Source organism: Abramis brama (genome assembly GCF_963993115.1).
Source record: "Abramis brama genome assembly, chromosome: 3".
Classification (NCBI taxonomy): domain Eukaryota; kingdom Metazoa; phylum Chordata; class Actinopteri; order Cypriniformes; family Leuciscidae; genus Abramis; species Abramis brama.
In genome coordinates, this window is record NC_139965.1 from 12,584,418 (window position 1) to 12,611,311 (window position 26,894).

Below are 26,894 nucleotides of genomic sequence, written 5' to 3' on the forward strand. Positions count from 1 at the left end.
TGTAGTCACTTGGACTATATTAACGATCTCTTTAATAACTTTTCTGGGCCAGCAAGTTTCAATCACTTATAAGCCTATGGAGGAGCGATCAGCTCTCAGATTTAATCAAAAAATATCTTAATTTGTGTCCCGAAGATGAACGAAGGTCTTACACGGTTGGAACAACATGAGGGTGAGTAATTACTGACAGAATTTTCATTTTTGTGTGAACTAACCCTTTAAATTGTATTCATTTAAATATGACTAATTTTTAAACATGGCTGTTTGTGTAGTGTGCTATGAATGCTGCTTATTCGCTTTTATTCTGCAGATGTGAACATGTGGTAAATGAATGAGAGCAGGAAAGAATACATGGCCTGAGATAAGAAATACCAGGAAGTGGATTAGAACAGAAACAAGCAAAGACGTTGCCTATTGAACCTTTAATGATGATTGAAAACATTCACAGTGGGAGAGGGAACAATATCAAGGCTGAACTGGGGATACATCTTGTTGGCTTCTTCTGGTGAAGACACCACAGTTAGAATAGCATACACTCTTAGAAAGATTTGCAATAAGTACCAGTTTTGCAATAAGTACATCTAGAACAAGAGCATATCAAAAGTTCAGTTCAGTCCACCTTCCTCTTTTTGATTGACTTCCTGCAACACAAAAGCTTGCAGACATATACTGAGGTCAAAAGAGCAATCGCAGTGAGCGCCAGTAGAAATGCCAACACATCTAGGTTGTGGTACGAGTACCAAGGCAAATTATTAGCCTCAGAGCGAAGATGAGCTGCTCCTTTGTGTCTCATGACAAACTCAATCCAAAAAGTGGCACTATCAAGAGGAGACAAGGGCCGATCGCGATGCAACTCTGACAGTTTGCGGATGTTGCTTTGGTACATCGGGTTCTCTAGGACGTCTTTGAGGCCTTCGAGGAATTCTTGCGACGTGAGCGTTGCGACTTGAAGCACTCGAGCCGCACTTCGAACCTGCACTGCATGACATTTAATTTAGTTTCACCCAGTTTTGCAATAAGTACATCTAGAACAAGAGCATATCAAAAGTTCAGTTCAGTCCACCTTCCTCTTTTTGATTGACTTCCTGCAACACAAAAGCTTGCAGACATAAACTGAGGTCAAAAGAGCAATCGCAGTGAGCGCCAGTAGAAATGCCAACACATCTAGGTTGTGGTACGAGTACCAAGGCAAATTATTAGCCTCAGAGCGAAGATGAGCTGCTCCTTTGTGTCTCATGACAAACTCAATCCAAAAAGTGGCACTATCAAGAGGAGACAAGGGCCGATCGCGATGCAACTCTGACAGTTTGCGGATGTTGCTTTGGTACATCGGGTTCTCCAGGACGTCTTTGAGGCCTTCGAGGAATTCTTGCGACGTGAGCATTGCGACTTGAAGCACTCGAGCCGCACTTCGAACCTGCAGCCGCAGAACGTTGTCAAACTGGTCAAAGAGGATCGGCAAAGCTAAGACGGGGACTCCATGGTAAATAGCTTCATAGATGCCATTGGTGCCGCCATGAGATACAAACATGCGAGTCTTCGGATGGCCCAGGAGATCATTCTGAGGAAACCACTCTAGGAGTAAAGTGTTGTTTCCCAAGGTCGAGGGTCGTTCCCCATGGTACCTCCACACGACTTTCTGAGGGATCTCAGCAAAGGCTGTAGCAATGGCTTCTGTGATCGTCTTAGGGAGAGCACCGACCACAGCTCCGAAAGACATGATAACTACTCCGTGCTCTCCAGAGCTCTGCATAAACTCTTCCAGATCCTCGGGAAGGGCTTGAGCCGGCTGACACTGAAAGCCACCGATGTAGACCACGTTAGGCATGGTGGGTCGTGGAAACTCAAAAACGAAGTCCACTCTCATCAACCAAATGTCAGCAGACTGTTGCACTGAGAGAAGATCAGTGCCAGGCGGGAAGTGGCGCTCAAGCAGTTTGTTGTAAATCGGCACGATTATGTATCGCTCCTGAAGGAGGCTGAACAGATGGCGTAGGAAGTTTTCCGTCCGTTGCATGAAGCTCATTTGGTTGTGGAGCAATGAATTATACGTTGGGATGTAGGATGGAGGTGATGGAGCGATTTGCATGTGAGCATCCCCAGTATTTAGCCAGCGTACATTGTAAACCAAGGGAAGGTGGAGGAAATTGGCTAAAAGGACTCCGGTTGGGAACGCCGGGTCTGTTAGAAGCAAGTCAAACTTGGCCTCTCGCAAGCGTTCGACAAGCGCTGCATCATCCAAAATGGTGGAAATCATTTGAAGTGCTGCGTTGTGAAACACCTTTAGCATGTTGGTGATATCTTTCTGTTGTTCAAAGAAACGAACGAAGGGCGACATCCTTTGTAGTGCTAGCGACCTCTCTATCAACATCTTAAAGTAGTCAGGGCCGACGTCTTCGGTCTCCATTGGGCTGACGGTGACGATGTTGTAGAGGGAGGAATTCTCTTGGATGTACCAACTTTTAGACGAACGCACCACTGTGAGGCTATGGCCGCGGGTGTGGAGATTTCTCATAATGACTTGTATGTTCACCCAGTGACTGCCATCCTCAGGCAACACCAGGATATTTCCACCATGACAGCAGGACGACACAAAGAGCAGACAAGTCAGTGCAGAGAGTTGTGTCGACCTCAAATCCATCTTTTAGAAAGCTGTAAATAGACAAAGAGAGAGAGAGAGAGAGAGCAAGATGTTTACAATTTTACAGCCAGAGTATTTTCTCCTAAAATAAATAGTTAGACATTTTGCATATACAATAGATAAGGTTGTGATTGAAAAATGGAAATACAAACACGTGGAAGGCACAGGTTGGTCTGAATTGTATAAAAATGCTCAAAATGTGCCCCAAAATGTATATAACCTTAATTTATTTTATGCATAGCTTATATAATATTGTATTACGAACTTCCCGGCCCAAAAATTGTTGCAAAAACAACATTGTCATCCTGGAATATGGCCATGATCTTCCTAAATGGCTCCTTCCTTCCTTCCTTTGAGTCTAGGGTTAGAAGAACTGTTGCCACACTGCCGGTCAGTGAATAATACATTATCATATAAGCTATACATAAAATAAATTAAGGCTATATACATTTTGGGGCATAATTTGAGCACTTTTATACAATCCAGACCAACTTTAACTTCACATAAGAAGTTTGGCTCTGACCATACAACTTTTCAGAATTTCATAATATTTACCAACAAGCATCAGGAATGATATATGAGAGCGCATTAAAAGAAAACAGTCAGAACGAGAGCATTTCTGTGTTTAAGTTTGATCTGTCCTGCATCTAAAGCACTATACTGGAATTACCTGTTCCTGTTTGTAGATAATAATCCATTTGTTAGCTGGAACAAATTGTGTCGTAATAATCTCCAGATCTTGAGCCAAAGCAAAAACAAAAACTCTGCAGCTGTTCAGTACAAGATACTTGTCTCATCCTTGATGGCCGAGTCCTTACTGCTAGGAACTTCTCTCTTTCTCTTCCTTCCCTAAATCCCACATCCCCTCCAGCTCCTCCCACTGGCTTTCTCTTCCAACCTATCTGCACAGTGTAGCTCAAATATGTGCATTCAGCTCAACAACAAACAACAAACCTCAAACACTCTATTAATCCATACCAAAAAACACATACCATCAAGAGGCCTTTTAACAGGATATATCGAGCCATGTGCCCACAGATCAAGGATGTTAATATCATCTAACACATTATGAAAATATCGGCTTTTTAGCACATTGGTATTGATCTTTGTTTGAGGCATTACCCGTATACGTGCTGAACAAAAACTTTCAGGGAGGTTTACTTTACCTTTTGCATGACTCAGACACTCCCTTCGACACTCTGGTTGTCTTGTGCAAACACTGCCAAAACAAGCTTTGGATTTCCAAAATGTATACACACACACATTAAAGATATGATCACTTCCAACCACACTGTATAAGACAGGCCAAAACAGGCAAAAGGCTGTGTGTTTCTTTATTAAACGTCCTTCTCACGCCCTGTAACATGAGATCTAAAGTGGCCTCTGGTCACAGTTTTGGATTAGCTTCCAGTCAAAGAGAGCAAAATGTCCTCACTGATTCCCTGTTAGCCTTTGTGTGAATCAATGTTCAACTTTAGGTTCTGGACTGAATAACAAGGCAAAACTGGGGTGCTGCAAAAGGGCTATTAGCACTCAGCTCACACATAGTTTTGTTTGCCAAAAAACAGCTTGGATCAGTCATTCTTGGAGTGAAATGCATTTAAACATCTAAGTTCATCTAAAGATCACTAATCTGTTCTGTGCAAAGCAAAATCCAGCACACTGAGTTTGTACTTTATATTAATGTAATACATTTACAAATGTAATACATTTACATATACATTAATACATTTTTTTTTTTTTACATTGAACTGCATTGTAATTAGTGCTGAGCAATGATTAATCGATTAAATGTTTGTTTACATATGTGTGTGTACTGTGTATAATTATTTTATATATATAAATACACACACATGCATGTATATATTTAAGAAAAATGTGAAAAATTATATATAAAATATTTATATATATATAATATAAATTATATATAAATATATATATATACAGTATATAAATGCAAATATTTCTTAAATATATACATGCATGTGTGTGTATTTATATATACAAAATAATTATAACAGTACACACAGATATATATATTATGTAAACACAAACTTTAATTTTGGATGCGATTATTTGCAATTAATCGTTGCCCAGCACTAATCATAATGTATTTGACATTAAACACTTTTTATTTAAAATGGTCAATTTGTTTTACACCATTACAATTATAACGTGATTATAATTGCAACCAACGGCATTATCCTTTTTATCATACTATTTCAAAATAATAAATTGTAATGCAAAAAAGCAAAATGAAAATTTTCTTGAATATTTGAGAGCAATACAGTCATAATCAGTCTTGCAGGACTGGTCTGGAGATCTGGATCAGCTACTGCTAAAAACCCAGCATAGTATCGGCCCAAATCCGGCCCACATCTGGTATATGTGGATTCCACACGAGTCGGCCGGATCTGGGCTGACACCATGTTGCTGTCTGGGAAGGTTTTACTAATCAAGATCTGCTTGTACATTACAATATTAGAACAACTAATATTATGTAGTTTCAACTTAAATAATCCCTTAAAATTTTAAACTTAATCAACTTGGATTTTTGAGTCATCACAACAACAAAAATGCTAAATTTAAGTTGTGATAAATAATTGTAAAAATCATTTTATTCAGTGTAAAGAAACTCGCAAAGAGAAAATACAGCTTAAATTGAACTTGCTGAGACAGTCAACAGAAGTCTTGCCTCATCCAGACTACAAGCCACCAAATTCCTGCTGCTGTTTTGGGAAATTCCAGGAAGTGCCCCGAACTATAAGGTCAACCTAAATTGCTAAAATGCATACAGGCTGCTGGATACTGCAAAAACATCAAATGACAAAAAAAAATAATAATAATAATTTTCTAAAATAGTGCATTTGTCGTTTTCCAACAAAAATACCTAAACATCCTAAAAATGAGATAAATTTACCTGATAAACAAATTTGTGCACATTCTGAGAATATATCTTGAATTATTTTCTTTACCCCATTGTCTAATAGTTTTATCTTGTTTTAAAGCAGGGTTGGCACAGAACCAAAGTTTTAGTAGTTGGTACCAGTCAAATTTTGCAGTTCTCGGTACCAAAAAACGTTAAGTACTTTAAAAAATGCAAGCCTTTAAATATGTTTGTCAATTCAGAATTCAATGCAGAAAACAGAAAAACTGGAAGAGATTAAACAAACCAGATTAAATATCCTCTCACTGAAACAAGTCTTGTCTTGCACAGCTTCTTCAATGGATTTTTAGATATTTTGAAGGGGAAAACAAAAGCATTGATTAAGAATTATTTTCTGCAGTTACTATCCATTTTATATTGTAACAGCTTCTTTTATATATATATATATTAGCGCTGTAGCGGTGCGTCGATGACGTCGACGTCATATTTTTTGTACCATTCCCGGAGGTACAGCTCGCCACACACACACCGCCCGCCGTGTTATTCTGTCATGTTTTCTCCCTTTCTTTCCAAACCGCGACAAACGCCAGTCTCCTTTCTCTGCAGAATGTGATAAATCCGCTCAACCAATCACAGCGCACCATTCCACGCATTGTAAACAGTAACGGTGGCGCTTTGAATACACCCGGCATCCTAGTTTTCCTTATCTACTTTGCACTTTTTGATCAACAAAAAAAAAAAAAAAATGAATACATTTGACGGCATTGATGAACCTGTGGTGGATTCTGCCGTAGGGAAGAAACGTAAGCCATCGAAATCTAATCATTTACGTGAGGAGATTAACAAGATGAGGCACGCGGGAGGAAGAGAAATGCCGACTGTTGCTTGTTCTCACACGACAGCGTCAAACTTATGTCGAATGCTGACACGTTAACCCCAGGGGATCTTTTAAAAAACTTTCAATTCTTGTACTCAGTCAACGAAAACCGAGCAGGACCAAGCCATTTTACAGCTGATCGCCGTCAAAAAATTTCAGAAGGTATTTCTTAGCGATGGCTGATTGAATGTAGCCTATGTTTAGTCCAGTACGTGCTAAATATAAGATTAGTATTGACCGAGTTCAGAGGCTGTCATGTGGATCAACTTACTTTGTTGTGTATTTTCAACAGTTTCAATATGAAAAATAACTTTTATATTGATTCAATGGATTAATTGCATTTAAAAAAAAAACGTATCATGAATTTATTGCATTTTTGGGAAAAAATAATCTGTTTTTATAATAAATCTTTGAAAATCAAAATCTGGATTTGAATTATTTATGTTATTATAACCTAAAGATGCTATGTGAAAGTTTGAAACAGAAAATAGTGGTTTTCATCTTGCCACTTTCTTGGTAAAGAAAATAAAAATTTTACTCAAATTAATCAAAATGGATTTATCACGTTTATACTATATTATTCAGAAGTAAACATTGTAGCTGACAGTGTGTTTATGTCAGAATGTTTATTTTTTAAACCACAACCTTCTAAGTGCTTCTTTTACTGATATATTTAACAATATCTTTTGCATTTCTCATCCAAACAACGTCAAACTTGGCACTGCACTTACTCGTGCCCAGACAGCTGCCGAGTTTGAAATCCATCGGAGTAACGGTTCGAGAGATATGCGAATAACAGACAGGATAATTAATTCAAATTAGTCGTTAGATTAGTCGACTAATCGATAAAATAATCGCCCGACTAATCGTTTAATAAATAATCGTTTACCCCAGCCCTATATACCAGTCAAAAGTTTGGAAACATTACTATTTTTAATGTTTTTGAAATAAGTCTCTTATGCTCATCAAGCCTGCAGTTAAAAAAAAAAAAAAAAACAGTAATATGAAATATTATTCTCATTATATGGTTCTCTTTTTTAATATATTTTAAAATGTAATTTATTTTAATATATATATATATATATATATATATATATATATATATTAGTGCTGTAGCGGTGCGTCGATGACGTCGACGTCATATTTTTTGCGTCGACGCTTCTTTATTATTATTATTATTATTATTTTTGTACCATTCCCGGAGGTACAGCTCGCCACACACACACCGCCCGCCGTGTTATTCTGTCATGTTTTCTCCCTTTCTTTCCAAACCGCGACAAACGCCAGTCTCCTTTCTCTGCAGAATGTGATAAATCCGCTCAACCAATCACAGCGCACCATTCCACACATTGATAAATAAACATTCTGACATAAACACACTGTCAGCTACAATGTTTACTTCTGAATAATATAGTATAAACGTGATAAATCCATTTTGATTAATTTGAGTAACGGTTCGAGAGATATGCGAATAACAGACAGGATAATTAAATTCAAAATTATCAAATTAGTCGTTAGATTAGTCGACTAATCGATAAAATAATCGCCCGACTAATCGTTTAATAAATAATCGTTTACCCCAGCCCTATATACCAGTCAAAAGTTTGGAAACATTACTATTTTTAATGTTTTTGAAATAAGTATCTTATGCTCATCAAGCCTGCAGTTAAAAAAAAAAAAAAAAAAAAAAACAGTAATATGAAATATTATTACAATTTAAAATAATGGTTCTCTTTTTTAATATATTTTAAAATGTAATTTATTTTTGTGATGCAAAGCTGAATTTTCATCAGCAAGTACTCCAGTCTTTGGTGTCTTATGATCCTTCAGAAATCATTCTAATATGATGATTTGATACTCTTCAATGTTATTATCAATGATGGAAACAGTTGTGCTGTTTAATATATTTTTTTGGAATACTTTTTTCAGGATTCATTGATGAGTAAAACGTTAACAGCATTTATTCATAAAAACAGCATTTATTCAAAATAAAAACATTTCTAACAATATAAATCGTTACCATCACCTTTTATCAATTTAACGCATCCTTGTTGAATTAAAGTACTAATTTCTTTTAAAAAAAATTGTTATTGTTCCCAAACTTTTGAACGGTAGTGTATATTGTTACAAAAGATTTCTATTCTAAATAAATACAGTTCTTTTTAACTTTTTATTCATCAAATAATCCTGAAAAAAGTATCTCAGGTTATTAAAAAAAAATTAAGCAGTACAACTGTTTCCAACATTGATCATAAATCAGCATATTAGAATGATTTCTGAAGGATCATAAGACACCAAAGACTGGAGTACTTGCTGATGAAAATTCAGCTTTGCATCACAAAAATAAATTACATTTTAAAGTATATTAAAAAAGAGAACCATTATTTTAAATTGTAATAATATTTCATAATATTACTGTTTTTTTTTTTTGTTGTTGTTTTTTAACTGCAGGCTTGATGAGCATAAGAGACTTCTTTCAAAAACATTAAAAATAGTAATGTTTCCAAACTTTTGACTGGTACTGTATATATATATATATATATATATATATATACCTACAGTGACTATAGTTGACTATAAATGTCATTAAATAGAAACAAAAACACATAATACATCAATCTAAAAATAATGAACTTATGTTTTCCCTAGAATTTTGTGCTATGCTTTATAGGCAGGCTTTTCCAATAATGAACACAACAAACAGAAATGACAATAGGCTTGTATTCACCAAGCAGCAAGAGGTTTAACATTGTTACTTGTGTGTTAGCTATTATATGCATTTGTTTGGCAGATTCACATACTGGCACAGCAAAGAGCGCAATTAACTAACAAAATCTGTGCAAACTTAAAAGCTTGTGAATGTGCATAAGCTTTAAAACACAGAATGGTTTGAATATTTTTGTGAAACTCTTACTTGTTTCTGCCAACAGTCGAGGCTTGCAGTGTTAAGCTGGTTGAGCAGAAAACTGGTCCATCTGTGCAAAGTTCAAATGTTCAGTGTTAATGTGACCCTCAAAGTGGTGAACAGAACTAATATTTTATTTAATGTTTAAAAGACCTGGGTGCAACAGTTAATAATGGCTAACCTTAACATTTCATATTTAAACTTATTTTTAGAACTGAGTGAGACATCAACAACCATTTTCGACACATGAAGAAGTCTTAAAACAGTCCAACAAGCTACAAAATCATCAACGCAAACAACTTGTAGATGACTTATCTTGAAAAAGATCTCAAACATTCAGTTTGAAAGAGGAGGCGAGCTGCCAAAGGCAACAAAGGCAGGTGTAATTGCTGACTATGACTCCAGGCTATGACTCACTTCATGGACTTTATCACAAAACCACAGCTTCCTCTTTCCTCTGTTACTTTCTATAGTTCAAATTACCTGGTACAAAACATTCTGCCTCTGGGAATACTAATGTTATATTTGGAGCTGACTGAGAATATTGTACCTTAATGATTTCTCATATTTTGCAAGCTCCAAAGAGTGCTGCCTTGTCCTGACCTAATAGAAACTTTGCTTAAAAATGAATATAGTGAGTATGTGTGTGTGCGTTTGTGCATAGATCTGACTATGTATTTAAGCAATTGATGGTATATGGGAAACAGTATGAAAAAGGTCACATACAAACAGTCGATGCCAAACCCCCCTGTAGAGAAGTAACCCAGAAAGCAACATAGTGTCGGCCCAGATCCGGCCCACATCTGGTACACGTGGATTCCACATGGCCCGGATGTGGGCCGGATCTGGGCCGACACTATGTTGCTGTCTGGGAAACCATATTTAGTTGTAAAAAAATGATTGCCCCGTTATGCTATTTGAACTTATTTCTTCGCTTCAACTCAGTGAACTGTATTGGATTTTGAATTCAAGTTTATAAGATTTGAAAAATTAAAGTAATCCATTGTCTTGACCAGTGTTGGAGAAAGTTACTTTTAAAAGTTACAATATTGAATTAAAAGTAAGTAATTGCATTACTTTTTATTGAAAGTAATGCATCATGTTATTTTTTGCGTTACTTTTTCTTGTTTGTCTTTAATGACAACAAAAAAAGTTATATTTTTGGCAAATGTAAAGGCCCTTTCACACCAAAGGTGAAATTAATAAGCCTTAGGCTGAAGAAAATGCAAATTCATGCCTGTACAGTAGAGGGCGCAAAAAGTAAAAATAAAGTATATTTGTGTAATTTAACATTTAATTATTGCAGGTTTGTATAATATTCTGAGTTTCACTGGGGTTTTTTCACACTCAGCGTGAATCTCCAGCGTCTCGACTAAAGGAATTTTTATACTATAAAGAGTATTTTACCCCGAGTTGCAAACGCGAGTTTACGTCTGAACTGAATATGATGAAATAGATCACATTCAACAAAATAATGACTATAGAAAATGCCTCTTTGTATTGAGTTGTCCTTGCGAACGACATGCAAAAACAAACAGCGCGATTCTCAACAAAAGATTCTCACGAGATTAGAATCACCCGCAAATATTCATGAACTTACGAGTCACAGTTACCTTGACGAATCTTTCACTGAATGAACTCACAGAATCCCAAATGTTTCTGAAACCAAATTGAACTGCAAGTATTACTGTATGTTTAGAAATGTAGCAAGTTCTGTGCACTTCGGAAACACAAATTAGCGAAACTGATCTTTCATATGACGGCATGTTATCATAGATTGCAACTTATACTGGGTTACCTTATTCACATGCCATATTATATTCAAAGAATCCTTAACGACATGTCCAAATAGCAATGGTATTTGTAGGGCATGTGTCCAAAAACTCATGTTATAGACCCATAGACATTTTATGCATTTATGCAACACATAGGCTACTTGTATGTTGAATCAAGTTCTCACAGATGACGCACAAGGTCAAACAGGGGCAGACAGCAAATCTCCCCAAAATCTGATGCTGTGGAACAAGTAAAGCAGGTGTGGCACCATGTGGTGAAGCAGCCTGGAGAGTAGGAAATACAAAAATAGATAAATTACTGAATGAATCTCTCGAAATGATGATGAGCACTTCAAACTCACAGACATGGCAGTCATCAGCATCCACAGATTGCAGTGCTCCACTGATTCGAGCTCACTGTTATCACAGCTGAGGCTGCTGAAATATCATGTTTGTTGCTATATGGTAGCCACTGCAGAGTGAACTAAGGAGATAAGAACAGAATAAAATAAGCTAAGAACTGATTTATTATTGATTCAGCTTTCGGATGAACTCACCTAGCTCTTCTCACAGACAGAAATGTCTTCTGTGTTATGCACTGTAAAAAATGATTTTATGTCAAAGTAAATAAAACAGAAAAAATCATGTATCTTTTGCTAAGAATAATTTTGTAAAAATGAAAACTTTAGTATATTAAGTAAATCCTAATTATATACTCATTTTTTACTTGTAAATATTAGACATCCAACAGACAAGTGAAATTGACTTCTGACTCTCTGGCATATTTACATACATTAATTAAGTACTTGAAGCAAATTTTAAAAAATCAAGTAAAATTTAGTCCTTGAAGAAAGGAATCTGCGCATGCGCAGAAAGAAGAACACACGCAATGATTGAGGGATTTCGAATCTCCACTCCAACGGCTCTCGACAGGTAAGCAACAGTAAAAAACTGCATTATATTACAGATTTATAATGATTTTTTGATTAATTCAACGATTGTCTTGTCATCACTTCATGCTATACATTTGAAAAGTTTAGTGTTCTTAAGTTTAGAGACGTGCTCCAGAAAAAAGTTCAGGGAGAGGCAGAGGAAAGCACCCTGTTTATTTTACAAAAGCACAATGTTTTATTTCGATTGAAAGTGGAAAAAGTAGACATTTAACAGTTTATTTTTTCATATTTCTTAAGTCTGTAATCTTTATGACCAAAAATGACGGAGTATAAGTCTAATTTGCTGCTATGTGAAAAAAAATCGAGCAAAACGCGCGGGCACTTTTGCCGACTCAAAGAGGGTTAATATAATGACGAGTTAGTTTAGACGTTAGCCATATTTTTGTTTTAAACTTTACGTTTTACACGATTTATCAGTAATTACGCCTAAAAACCATGAATATGTCACTTAAATCATGATCTTTTTGTTTAATATTTGTTATTTTGTGTGCAATTTTCTTTATAGATGACAAATATTGGCCACAAATTAACAATAGGCCTAAGTGAGAAGGTTCTCGTTCCCTCATCGTGCACAATATAATTCATTTCCTCATTCATTTGCTAAATCGTGCATACTATCTATTAAATGGTGCTTTTACTAAATCGTGCCCACGTTGTAAATGACAATAATTCGTACTCCCAAATGCCTAATTCGTAGCCTTGATATCTGCTGTGTGTCACATGTTAGCATTAATGTGTGTAAATTGACTATGAGAGTAAGGTCATGCAGGATGTTTTTAATGATTTGGTTTAAATGAAATGAATAATGTGAATGCAAATTAATTAACTTTTAATTTAAAAGTATTTGCTGTTTACTGATTATTGTTTTTTTCTCTCTCTCTTTTCTTAATTTCAGGATATTTCTCAAATGCATTCAGCCCTTTGTGCCTCCGTTGCTGTAAACCGGTTGAGAGGGACAAAGAGAGAGACCGAACACACTGAATTGTTATTATTGTCATTATAGGTTTCTGTATATGCTTATTTCTTAATAAATTACTCTTAACTGCACATTGTCACAGTATTATTTTGTCACATTATAAGAGTAACATTTAATTTAATTTAAAATAATTACCAGCACTGCATAAAACAAGTAAAATGTATTTAAAATATCAAGTGGTTTTACTTAATTATATTAATTATATCATATTTGTAAGTAAAAATTACTCAATATAATTTAACAGGCCAAGTTATATGTACTTATTCACTTTGTGAATTTTACTCGGCTTAGTTAAGTAGATTTACTTAATTTCCATCAATGTGAAATTTACTTGAAAAAAATTCGTGCAAAAACTTGCCTTATTAAAATTGAGTAAATTCTACTTATTGTTTTTCTCAGTGTGGCTTAACAATTCAACGGAAAGAAATCATGGCTTATTTGAATACAAGAATGAAGAAAGTTTCCTTGTTACCCATATATTTTTGCACATGGGTTCCCCTCAGGACCTGAAAGGTAATTATGCTTCAGGAAAAGGTCATATTGTAATTTAAAGTAGCTGATTTGTAGTTCTGGAGCTTGACAGTCACTGGCCTCATTCGATTTAATGTAAGAAAGTCATACGTGTTCGCAACACCATTTTTTAATTATTAATTTTCAATAAACTATGGAGGTTGCAATGTAAAGATGACTCTATATATGCTGTGAATTGATGTTTATTCCATGTTTTAGTTCTGGAGCTTGACAGCCACAGGCCTAATTCAATTTCATTAAAAAAAAAAAACTATGGACATTGCAATGTAAAGATGACCCTAGATGACTAATGCTGTTATTTCATGTTTACATATTATGCAAACATTTAATTTTTTCAACTTCCCATATTTTTATGGCAAAAAAATTAACGATTTAGCATTTAGTGTTTGTCCAGACCTGTAAATGATTGAATTTTGTGTTTGCAAAAAAATGTAACCTTAGAAACTTCTACACACCCTTAAGCAGCTGTTTTCCACTTTTACAAAAAAGTTCATAATAACTGGGGCTGACAAGCTAAAAAAAATATAAAAAAAGCACTATACAACTAATGGTACTGATGCTAGGCCGAAATGTAGATTAATATTAATATTCACAGGCGCAAAGTTATTATGAGTTACCCGTGTCGTAAGCCCCTTCGTCAATTCATTTCAAGTCTGTTCTATATGCAGTTGATATCTGATACCCATCATCAGATAGCAGTTATGATGGTTCTTGGAATCCAATCCAATATTTTAGTTTAGGCAATGGTTTTTATAAACAATATTTGTTATACCGGTTAAAACTCTCTTCACATCCTGATAGCAATCAATAATAGAAGTTGTCTAAATATTTTAAAAATGTACATATATCTTCTGTGGAAGTCTCAGGTCCAAAAAATGTTCGTCCAATCATTGCATTCGGCCAGTCAACCGATAAATTTGCATATCTCCACGCACCTGTTTGCCAGTGTGTTTTATGCTATGCAGAGTTGTAGACAGACGTCAGTCACTGAGTGCCGCAAACAAACATCAGAAACCTTTTACAGTTCCCCGTGAACCAAAACAATGAGCTTATACCCATGACTTTCAACCCAGAGCTGTTTTTGGATTTGGATTTTTGGTTTTGGATTTATGCGTTTCAATGCCAACACTACGAAATTGATCCTGCAACAGTCAGGTGGTACAAGTCAGAGCCCTCTAAGTTGTTCACGTTCATTATTATTGTAATGTCATGTGCTTTGAAACATGAAGAAATTTAACAGCGTATCTTGTGACGCTTTGCAGACTCTGCTCTGGCTGTGTGTGTTCATGTTTTGAAGGAGGCGTGGCTTTGGAGACGCTCTGAAGGGAGTGCGGGATCTTATGCTTTCAAAGCTTTAGCCTACCCTACCTTTAATTGTGTTAATGAAATACCTATAAAACATTCATATGAAAAAACTAAATCATGATCATTTTTTCCTAGGCCCTCTTGATATTAATGGACATTTAGCACCAGTTAGTTGAATGGCGCTTTGAGCTTGTCAGCCCCAGTTCTTATTCAATTTTATGTAAAAGTGGAAAACGGTAGCCAAAGGGTGTGTAGATGTTCCTAAGGATAATTTCTAAAAATGATTTTTTTGTTGATAGAGCATGAAACACAAATCCTTATATTTTTAATCAGCTTTATTGACATTTTTTATATTCTATTAATTTCATCATTTACAGATCTGCACAAACAGACACGCACTAAAACATCTTTTCCTAATATCAAACCTCCAGTGTCACATATCAATGGCTCAATATAACAACTTTCCAACTACAGTGAAAATCTCATTAAACAGATATTTTCATAAAGATATAGAGTGTGAGATAAAAAGAAAAGAATATGCCATGTCTTTAATAATTACAACAATCTATAATAAAAATAATGAATGTGGTGAGGCACTAAACATGCTGTAACACTAAGAATCCCAAATCGGCATTTTCCTTGAGGGAATCCATTGTTCAGAATTCTCCACTTCCTGGATTAAAGCTGTACACCAACAACATCTTAAACTCATTCCCATACAATGCAATGCTAAAGGGCTGATCTCAGGTCAGTGTGTGTGTGGGAGGAAGATCAACAACTCTGATTACACCCGCAGAACAGCATGTCTTTGTGTTTTGGACAGACATGACTGTGATCCGATAAGGACAGAACGCTTTAGAGAATGTATTGTGTAAATGATAATAGAGATGAGGAAGATGATGGTGTTCTTTAGGTTGGCCTGTTGTTGAACAGAGTGATAGGTGTTAGTCTTGCCTTCATCTCCCGTCTGATCTGGCACCATGAGCACGGTCCGCAGAAGTAAGAGTACACACAGTCATTACAGATAGAGTCCTGCGTGAAGAAAACAGGGGTTAAACATAATGAACCACAATATAAGATCCTTGACTGTGGAAGAAATACGTATAGGTGACTTGACAAAAAGTAATGTGTGACAAAAAGTAATTTATGACCGAGACAGAGGGGCTCCACTCAAGGTAGCATGATAAGATGGCTAAGAAATATCTTCATTTGTCCTAACGAAGTGTTAGTTATGGCTAAGAAGTATCTTCATTTGTCCTAGAGAAACAACCTTGGTAGGGACTATAAGTAGGGACTATAAAGAAGGAATGATGCCCGTCTCTTATGGTCACACTTTGCAAGCACTTTGTATGACTGCTGACCTTTCCTTGCAAGGGAATAAATAATCTTTAAAGACAATTGTTACATGTTTGTCTCTTATTCAGTAATAGAAAATTGTTTGCCACCACACTGACCTATAATCAACTCTTCATTCAGTGTTCTGTTTTCTTTCTTTCTGTTGCATTACAATACAGCTAATGTGATGGTGTTCAATAGTTTATAGACCTTATTCAGAGCAGCGCCATGACAGGTATGAAAGCGAGGTTGTGAGGGAAAGACTTACTGTGTTTTCAATGGCATCTGCTGTAAATGGCTATGTAACGCTCCTAGATCACTTATATTTTCAACCAGAGCTCATGTTGTCTAGAGTTTGTCTACTGAAATTTCTTGGAATTATGTTTTTTGCAGTGTTTGTTTCATAAGAAGAACAATCCAAAAACACATTAAATAACACTAGTACAACCCACTGAAGGGATGCATGTCTATCCCTTACAGCAGGGATAGGCAACTCCGGTCCTGGAGGGCCACTGTCCTGCAGAGTTTAGCTTCAGCCCTGATAAAAACTCACCTGCCTGTATCTATCTAGTAATCCTGAAAACACTGATTGCCTTGTTCAGGTGTGTTTAATTAGGGCTGAAGCTAAACTCTGCAGGACAGTGGCCCTCCAGGACCGGAGTTGCCTATCCCTGCCTTACAGCCTCGCTTTCATTCCCATTAAAAATCAAAGATGGCACATAAGCTCTACACTACAAGCTCAATAGACCTTCAGAGCATCGCCACAGTGAGCTGTGAGGGACTTACCATGTTTTCAGTTGCATCCATCCACTGTGGAAAGCTGTATAAAGCTCCTAGATCACTTAGCTATAATTTTCCACAGCTCATATTGTCTGGGGTGTCTACTGAAATTTCTCGAAAAGATATTCCCTTTCGAAAATTAACCATGGTTTTACTACAAAAAAACTAAACAAAAAACATGGTTATTGTAGGTAAACCATGGTAACCAAAAATGAACCATGGTTTTGCTACAATTACCATAGTTTAACCATGGTATTAGTAGTAAAACTGTGGTTATACAACTGGTAATCAATCCGCCCCCCCAAAAAACATGGTTACTACACTTTTACTATAATAAAACCATGGTTAATTGTTGTATGGGTTTGCAGTGTTTCGTCAGCACAGCAGACCAATCCAAAAACACATTAAAAACAGTACAACCCACTGAAGTGATAATATCCCTCACAGAGGCAATTTCATTCCCGTAAAAAAGAAGATGGCGCTGCTGTGAAGGCCTATTATGCACGCACTGTAAAACTCACACCTTTTTAAAACTGTGTTTTTGTCTACTGAAAGTTTCGTCAGCTCAACAACGTATGTTGTTAAACAACAACAGTACGATCCATTGATCGCACTCGTTCGTTCCCTCACAGCCTCATTTTCATTCCTGTCAAAAATTAAACATGGCGCTACCCTGATTAAGGTCTATTGATTCAGCTTGTAATAACACAAAATGATGCAGTTTCTTTCTAATCTATGCTTTGGTTATCATAAAGTTTCTCTCGTCTTTACCGTGATGCCGTATCGTCGTCGTGTGGACACCCTCATGGAGAGAGTAACAGGAGGAATACACCCGCAGCTGTCCAGGAGAGGGAGACACAGACATTCTCCATGATCTCTGGCTGTGATGCAGGCGAAGCAAGGGAAACACCACACAGAGAAACAACCTACAGAAGACCGACCAATTCAAGTCATTATTCTGCCTAAACAATCCGACTGTGCACCTGCTAAACACATCAGAGAGTTTCTAGAGCACTCAGAGATTGCACCTTTCTTAAAAAGCCTTAATTCACTATTTGTTTTATACACACACACACACAAACTCACATTCATTAACGTTGTCGCATTCGCAGATGCTGGTGGACCACTGGTCTGATGCTGCAGACACCACTAGTGGCCTGGGTTGTTGAATCACCATTTTGCTTGCCATGATGAATGAGTATCAGATTCAACAACACTGAAATCCCAGAAAGAAAGAAAGAACTATAAAGAATCTAAAGCAGAATTTTAGCAATTAATATAACAGGTGACTTCAAACGTCAGACACTAAAATGTGTTACTTTGTTGCTTCCATAAAGAAAATTCTAAATTCCAAATTCTAAAAACAATAACACTTGGCTCAACAGTTGCTCCAGCAGCAGATTTGGTCTTACCTGGGACAGAGGAACGTTCAGCAGAAGACTGACACCTTGTGAGGGCGATGCTGTCATTTATTTAGGGGGAGGGAGGATGTCGGGAATGTCTACACGTAGATTCTCACTCGTATACGCACATAAAGGATGCTTATCAAAGAACAACTTTCTAGTTGTGCTTTCATCAGATCAGAGCATGGCAATAATGAGAAAAATGACAAGCATGCAAGAAAAATGGACAAGAAATACGACGTGGTTATCCCTATTGTATTACACTTTGTCCTTTGAAAGTACCTAAACAGGTGCAATGAGGTGAGATAAATGTCACAATCTGTATTTGGATGCAGGGTTTTAATATAGTGAAACTCAGAGTACTCTAATCAATTATTGATTAATCATCAGAAACGTTTTATGAAATCATCTTTGTTCTTACAGTATCCTACTGATAGGCCAGACATCGACTGCCAGAGTACATCATATCTCTTATTTCCCAGTCTTTCAGTGAGTATTCTAAGATTACAGTAAATGGTAGGCTAGTGTACATTTGGATAAAAAGCATTTGCTAAATTGCAAATCACTAATAACAGGCGATTCAGGTGCGCTGCTTTCTGCTCAGATAAAATCAAATCCAGAGCTCCTTGATGAAATTTCCCAGTCTACTGTGGACTTAATTTTGGGGGCCTGAATACACAAACTTTTAAAACCAGGTTTCAAAGAGCAACTTTTTGAAAATGATCCCGACCCGGTTATCGTCTCACCGTAAACTACAAAAAATGTGAATTTGTGAAAACGGTTATGTCACACACATGTGTGTTCAGTCTATAGACGCATGTTTCTTAAAGTGACATCGGCAACTACTGGCTTGGCATGAGTGCTTTTAGTCGTTTTCGCAGATCCGTGTGAACGAGGATCATTTTGACAACGTTGTCATGTATACGCAAAAACATTTCTGTTTTTAGCACTTCTTTGCCAAGTAAACGTACCCTCAACATAGTGAGCGCTAACCAGACACACACACACACACACACACACACACACACGCACTATCTTTGTGAGGACTCTCCATAGACGTAATGGTTTTTTTATACTGTACAAACTGTATATTCTATCCCCTTACACTGCCCCTATCCCTAAACCTACCCATCACAGGAGACATTCTGCATTTTTACATTTTCAAAAAAACTAATTCTGTATGATTTATAAGCTTTTGTACCCATGGGGACCTCAATTTAGGTCCCCACGGTGACACGAGTCCCCATGAGTCTGTGTGCATTCAGGTTTAAGTCCCCACCGGTGTAGAAAAACATGTCCACACATACACACACACACACACACACACACACACAGATTCTTTCTTTCTTTCTTTCTTTCTTTCTTTCTTTCTTTTGACATGTTTGAAACCACAATGAGGAAATAATTTATTTACAGTCCCCCTGTAGTCAATAATTGTATGTCTTAAATCTCATCTTTGATCACCAAAACGACACATTAAATGTTTTTCCTTGAAAAAAAAATGTCTTCATGCCATAAAATAGCTTGATGAATGTAACTCGACACCCTTTCCTCATTTAGTATATGCGGATCGATGAATATGCAAATGAGTCCCGCCTCCACTCACTCACACAGCTCAGAGATCCACTCGTTGACGATCACACGTTGATCTGATTGGTTACAAGGTAGTTTGTGACGTCTTAAAGCATTAAAAACACCACATAGACATGTAAACAACATTAAAAGCTGGATTTTCACCAAATCGTTTGTTGACAAAAAAAAAAAAAAAAGTCTAAAGACTTGTAAAGGTGGTTAGCAAGGAAAAACTCCCAAGGATGTAATATAGATGTAGAGAAAGAAACCTGGGAACAATAATAGGTAATAAAATTAATGTAAAAAAACAATCAGTTCAACATCCCATAATGCATCCTTGACGCACCAAGCTATGTATTAAACAGCAGTAGGACCTTAATTAAAAGGCTGGAATGTCAAACGTTTGACGTCAAGACCCTTTGTTTGCCTCTTACTGCTTTAAACATTTAAATGATGAAATATTGGGCTTGAGTGCTTTTTTTGCATTCTTCCTATTCTTTCTCACGTAGTTCTCAGTATCAATATCAGAGTTATTTTGTCATCACTAACCCTGGGTTAACATATTTTGTTAAGCCTGGAACATAATTCCTCCCCGAAGATTTAATCTCAACCAAATCCCTACCAATGAGTTATCCCTAAAACCAGAGGGAAATGATTGGTGAATAACGCTGCTGTAGAAGCACCTAACCCTGGTTATAAGCCTAAACTTGACAAAACTGTAAAGTTGTCCCTCAAATCAGATTGGTTGATTGGAATGTTGTTCCAGGATCATGTCGGACTTTGGGGAATCAGGTTTTGCATCAGTCTCATTAAGACGAGCCATTCTCACGTCAGCAGAACTGGTAATCACCTGAAATCTATCGATAAAAAAAAGAAAAGCATGTACCGGACTAACCCGCTCTGTGGAGACGTGATGCTAATCTCGTGTCTCTACGCATGTGTTTGCTCACTGCTGGCTCTATAAAGTCTGAAAACTCAGATTCTCATTGACACTCATTCCTGATCTTCGCCATCAGTCATAACCAGAGCTCAAGTCATCATGGCAACTAAGATGGTGATCCAGCAGCCGAAGCCCCTGGTTTTGGCTCCGGGTTCTGACCAGTGGTCCACCAGCCTCTGCGAATGCGACATACTCCCAGACTGTGAGTGCATTTTCATTGAAATCCCTACAGATAGTCGGACATTTGATTGTCTTTTTCTTTGTGTGGTGACTGATCTTCCCCATCTTGTTGGGCAGGTTGCTTTGCGTTCTGGTGCGCACCATGTTTCGCCTGCATCACGGCCCGAGATCACGGAGAGTGTCTCTGCTTGCCTCTGCTGGACAGTTTCGGCCTCATCCCACCCATCACTATGGCAATGAGAGTGTCTGTCCGACGCACGTATGGCATTGAGGTAATGACTTTACTGGAATTCACTGCAAAAAAATGCAAGTTCTGAACTAGTTGCATTCATTTAAGAGGGTAAAAAAAAACAACTAATAAATATCACTTCACCAGTTGATTGATTACATTAATAATAGCAACAAGTTTTCTGAAACTTTATGTTTAAATATGCAAATGAGACATTGTCTAATTAAATATGCACTAATTTGCATACATTTCTAGAACAAAAATCTGAACAAAATTATTGTTTCATTTATTTGATATATTAGAGCCAAAGGTTTTTACAGAGGGGATATTGGATATTTATCACTCCACAAATCAGAAAAGTCTGTCAACAGCCAAAAATAATTACATTTTCACCATTTCTTTTAGGAATAAAACATTGTATAAAATCAGGAAAATTATATATGAACAAACCCCTTTGTAAAAACCTCCATAATATAGATAAGAATAAAAGTTTGGTGTATATAAGTGTTACTGAAGTGGGGATTTCTGGCTCAATGTAGGAGGAAAAACTCATTTTGAGAAAATGGTCTTTAAAGATATACTGTAATTGAAATCTACAGATGCAAATAGATAAAGTGCTCTAAAAAATACAGTTAAAAGTGTTTTTTGCATGTTTTCTGTCCACTAGCCTGAAAAAACACTTTATGAAAAGCCAAAAAGCCTAAAATCTCAAAATTGACAGATGCATGAAATAACAGTGTTTTTGCCTGTAGTGTCTCCCCTTAACTTAAAAAAGTGAGGATTATTCAATAATTCAAATTATTAAGTAGGCTAAATCTTATAAACTAGATGCGTGATTGAAAAAAAAAATAAGTTATGTGGAATTGTCAAGTTATGTGGAATTGTCAAGTTCACATAACTTAATTTTTTCAATTACACATTTAATTCACATTTATTTGTATAGCGCTTTTCACAATACACATCGTTTCAAAGCAGCTTTACAGAAAGTGCACGAGTCCACATTACAATTTAGAGTGATCTGTTATCAGAGGAAACTGTCTAAGTTATGTATTTCAGAAATGTGCATATACAGAATCATAGTTCAGAATCATAGCGAAAAAGGGTATATTAATTTAAACAATGTAATAATTTAATGCAGAAACAATGAGCTCATTTTAGTAATGAATACATGTTTGTTAAATGATTATGACACATGAAGTTTATTTACTTAATAATCTTAAGGCAACGGGTTTCCTCGCTTTTTTTAAGTTAAGTCAACTGATCCCTTATTCTTTGATGTTAGATGTGAAATATGTATTCTCTCTCTCTCTCTCTCTCTCTCTCTCTCTCTCTCTCTCTCTCTCTCAGGACTCTATTTGCAACGACTGCGTGTTGTCCTTCTGCTGCGGACCGTGCTCTTATTGTCAGATAAGACGTGAGCTGAAGTTTCGCAACCACCCCGTCTCCCTCTTAAGCTTCCGAAAATAAAACACTCCATCATCATCATCATCAGTCACTGATTTGTAACTTCAACTCTAAAATGAACTCAGTCAGTTCTGACCCCGAGGTGTGGATTTCAGCTGTAGTCTGCTGAGGAATGAAGCCTGAAAACTCTTCTCTACATGATTCTTTCGCTTAATATTCAACAATATTATTGATCTGACTGTAGTGGCACTGTTGGATGAGAACTGAACTGGTCTGGATGATGACACTGATGATCTTTACAACAGAACTGAATCAACACTGAACTGACTTCAGATGAAAGCTGAAATGCATTATTTTCCTGTTATCTCTGTAAAGCTGCTTTGAAACGATCTGTAAGGACACTTGACTTGTATCAATTGAGATTATCATGTGGAATCATAAGGTCCTTGTTAATTTTGTTTTAAACTGTTGCTTTTAGTTTAAATTTATAAATATTTTTAATATATTATGTCATTGTTCATGTTGAAATAAAAATAATTGTGATTAAAAACTGCACTTTTTTTGTATGTTATTTTGTTTAACACGTTGGGTTTTCATTCATGTGTCCCCTAATATATGCTATTAATTAAAATAACCATTTAAATGCACAAAAGTTTGGGATCAGTAAGATAAAAAAGAAAAGAAAAAGAAATTAATACTTTTATTGAGCAGCGATTAAATTGATCAAAAGGGACAGAAAAGACATTTATAATGATTTCTATTTCAAATAAATGTTCTCAGTTATTAATCAAAGAACCCTAAAAAAATGCATCAAGGTTTCCACTAAAATATTAAGTGTTTTAATAAGAAATAGGCATAGTAATTAGATCATAATAAGAAAGCAGCAAATCATCATATTAGACTGATTTCTTAAGGATCATGACACTGAAGACTGGAGTAATGATGCTGAAAAATTCTTACAATATATTCACAAAGAAAACAGTTATTTTAAATTGTAATAATATTATTGTTTTACAGTTGGCTATTTTAAATGCAGCCTTGAGCAGAAGAGATTTTATAATATTCAAAAATATTAAATAATAATAATAATAATAATAATACATTTACTGACAATATAGTTAAATGCATTATAGTTAACAATGATCTAACAATTAAAAATTCTAAAGCAAATAAAAATCTTAATTGTTAATTTCAACATTTACCAATCAAAAGTTGTATCTATATTATTAATGGATCTGAGCAAACATGAACTAACAATGAACAGTTATATTAAATATATATATATGTGTGTGTGTGTGTGTGTGTGTGTGTGTGTGTGTGTGTGTGTGTGTGTGTGTGTGTGTGTGTGTGTGTGTGTGTGTGTGTGTGTGTGTGTGTGTGCAAGGTGCACAGTGTCATGCACACAAATAAAAAACACCATCATGATAACACACACGACACAAAAATAATGCAATAAAACGCTGATTTAACAACTTAAGCTGTAATATTAAACCCTAATGTACAAAACTGTAAACAAACTAAGAAGATAATTATTTAAATTAAATGTCATCAAACATGAAGTATCAGACAGGAAATTCTGGGGATGTCCTTTTATGGCTTTTCACTGTTGATTTGCTTTATTTATTTTTTTGCGTCCAAAAACGGTTTAACTGTATTTTACTGTAAATTAAACTAAATATAAAGCTATTAAAATATTTAAATATATATATATATTTTTAGTGTATGTTTGGTTATTGGGCTCCCTCTGGTGGCTAACTGCAAGATGTAATGCACATGCGTGCGTTTGTGTGTGTGTGTGTGTGTGTGTGTGTTTGCTTATATTTAATTGCCACATAACATATATAAATGGCTTAATTCCACTTTTGTCAAACTAAACCCAGATGACAAATAGTAGGCTATAAATTGGACATACCGGAAATAAACGAAACTGGAGTTCTTGACTGGCCATCTTGCTATCATGTTTGACCCATCTCTCGTTTTAAGACTGCCTTTCTTCATCTTCATCAGTGCATGTATGATCATCTGTGTCTGCATTGTCCTGTTTATTACCTTAATCTTTAGGACAATGTTAAAAACTCATCAGTCAGATTCCATCACTGCACGATCTTCATATCACATAGATCTGATTAGGCTAATCTTCTATATCTCCTTCATGTGGGCTACCTCAAAAATAAATGTAGGCCTACGTTTGTATGCCTATGCATTTATAGAAACTATCTCTGGTCTCATACATTCAGCGCACTGCCAGGTGGCAGGACACACACATTTAGAGTATCGGCGTAAGGTAGCAGGAGGTCATTTGGCATATCTACTTTTATTCAAAGTATCCTAATACAACTATTACATAGGCTACTCCTGCACAGATTGTCGCCATGTGCTTTTGGTAATCTTCTATTTATGGATTACTTGTAAACTTGTGGTTTGCTGCCATCTACTGGTGGAACTAAATAATTATACAACTGATTTCTCTTTTCTTTCTTTTTTTCTAACCTTTGCAACTGCTTTTGTCTTTATTTCATTTTTTGTCTTAAAATCATATTTTTCAATTTCACAGTGAAAAAGATTCATTTTGGAACCTTTATTTAATGGTCAGACTACCTCTTTTCGCCGGACCAAATTTCGTCTGTTTGTGGAGGTTTCACACCTGTAATTTTGATTCAGATCAAACTGAAAAGTCTGAAAATCCGGACCAAACAAGGTAGGTGTGAAAGGGCCCTAAGAGTGTTTAAAGCATCAAATTAACTGCCATTTCATCTGAATGGGAACCCAGCTGCAGTATTATATAAAGATTGATTTTAATGATTGCCAAAAGAATATGTAAGGGGGAAAAAACACACAGGATGGACATAGATCTTTAAGATGAAAATGTTGAAGTTTATTGCAGAATAGCGGTGAAAAAGTGCAGTTAACACCTTGGAGTGAGACTGAACCCCTAACATACTAAACTCCGCTCTTTATGTCAATGAAGTTGCTCCTGTTGTAACAGTTGTGGTTTGTATAATATCCCATTGTCTGAGATGGTTCTCAGTGTCCCACACCTGCTCCTATTCCACAGCCGATCACCATATGTCAGGATGCGATCACAGTGTGCATATTTGTTCTTCTGTGGTCTTTGGAGTGAAGTGATTCTAAAAACCAATCCGGTAAAAGTGAAACTCACATTGTAGGGCAGGAGACTTGGATCGTTTGACGCATTTTATAGTAATTTTCACAAAGCAGCTGTACAAAGTTTAAATGGTTAGTTCACCCAAAAATAAAAATTCTGTCATCAATTACTCACTCTTAAGTCTTTTCAAACCCACAAGTCATTCGTTCATCTTTGAAACACAAATGAAGATATTTGTAATGAAATCTGATAGATTTCTGTCCCTCCATTGAAAGTCTGATTGTTCAAAATGTTCATAAAGAGATCGTTAAATAAATGAATCGAGCGGTTTAATCAAAGTCTTCTGAAGAGACACAATCACGTTATTTGTTGAACAGATTTAATTTTATTCACATATTGATAAGTGATATTGATGAAACTGATGAAGCTCAAACGTGATGCGTAACACGAGAATGCATAACACGAGAATGAACCTCATTGGTTCTTGTTGAAGCTCAAACGTGATGCATAACACACTGTAAAATGTAATTAGTTGACCTTACTTAAAAAAAGTATGCAAACTCGTTGCCTCAAAAAAATTAAGCAAAGTAAGCTTAAGATTAGTGAGTTAGAAAAGCTTGTTTATTTTAAGTGTGCCGTACTAAATCAAGTAGTACCACTAGCACGTTTTTTTTTAATGTTCATGTAACTTAATAGCCATGATTAGTGTTAACTTAGTTTTTTTCATTTTGTGTGGATTGCTTGATATAAATTTAACCCACTTATAATTATTAAATACCTACAACTTAACACTTTTAGTTCTGCTCACTCATTTTTCAAGTTCACTTAAATTAAAGAAACCAATTTCTGAGTTAGGTTTACTTTATTAATTATAGCACTGACCTTGTATAGCATAATATTTAGAATTTCTTAAAAGTTTCCATTATACAAAAACATATATATTTTTTGTTTAATTTAGTTTTTAGACACATTGACATCAAGAATCAGCCTGTGAATCTCAACAATGGTGACAATTATAAAGCATGTTGGAGTGCATTCTGGGTGCAGCCAATCAAAACTCATTCATGGCTCCCATCATGCATTGCTGCATGAATA

The 26,894-nt window shown here is 35.9% G+C and overlaps 3 protein-coding genes across 3 annotated transcripts; 1 reads left to right on the forward strand and 2 right to left on the reverse strand.

The window, feature by feature from the left end:
* Window positions 1–407: 407 nt before the first annotated feature.
* Window positions 408–3,462, reverse strand: ugt5g1 (UDP glucuronosyltransferase 5 family, polypeptide G1). The gene is made up of 2 exons (XM_084108207.1): window positions 3,312–3,462; window positions 408–2,652 (listed from the first exon to the last, which is right to left on the reverse strand). Exon 2 carries the CDS (start codon window positions 2,639–2,641, stop codon window positions 1,055–1,057), a length of 1,587 nt encoding a protein of 528 aa, XP_083964333.1. The 5' UTR covers window positions 2,642–2,652; window positions 3,312–3,462; the 3' UTR covers window positions 408–1,054.
* Window positions 3,463–15,177: 11,715 nt separating this feature from the next.
* ponzr4 (plac8 onzin related protein 4) lies at window positions 15,178–18,410 on the reverse strand. Its single transcript, XM_084108615.1, has 4 exons — window positions 18,378–18,410; window positions 18,052–18,181; window positions 17,737–17,891; window positions 15,178–15,882 (listed from the first exon to the last, which is right to left on the reverse strand). Exons 2-4 carry the CDS (start codon window positions 18,152–18,154, stop codon window positions 15,760–15,762), a joined length of 381 nt encoding a protein of 126 aa, XP_083964741.1. The 5' UTR covers window positions 18,155–18,181; window positions 18,378–18,410; the 3' UTR covers window positions 15,178–15,759.
* A 2,434-nt stretch (window positions 18,411–20,844) lies between these two features.
* ponzr3 (plac8 onzin related protein 3) lies at window positions 20,845–23,356 on the forward strand. Its single transcript, XM_084108613.1, has 3 exons — window positions 20,845–21,082; window positions 21,178–21,332; window positions 22,637–23,356. Exons 1-3 carry the CDS (start codon window positions 20,980–20,982, stop codon window positions 22,754–22,756), a joined length of 378 nt encoding a protein of 125 aa, XP_083964739.1. The 5' UTR covers window positions 20,845–20,979; the 3' UTR covers window positions 22,757–23,356.
* Window positions 23,357–26,894: the final 3,538 nt, after the last annotated feature.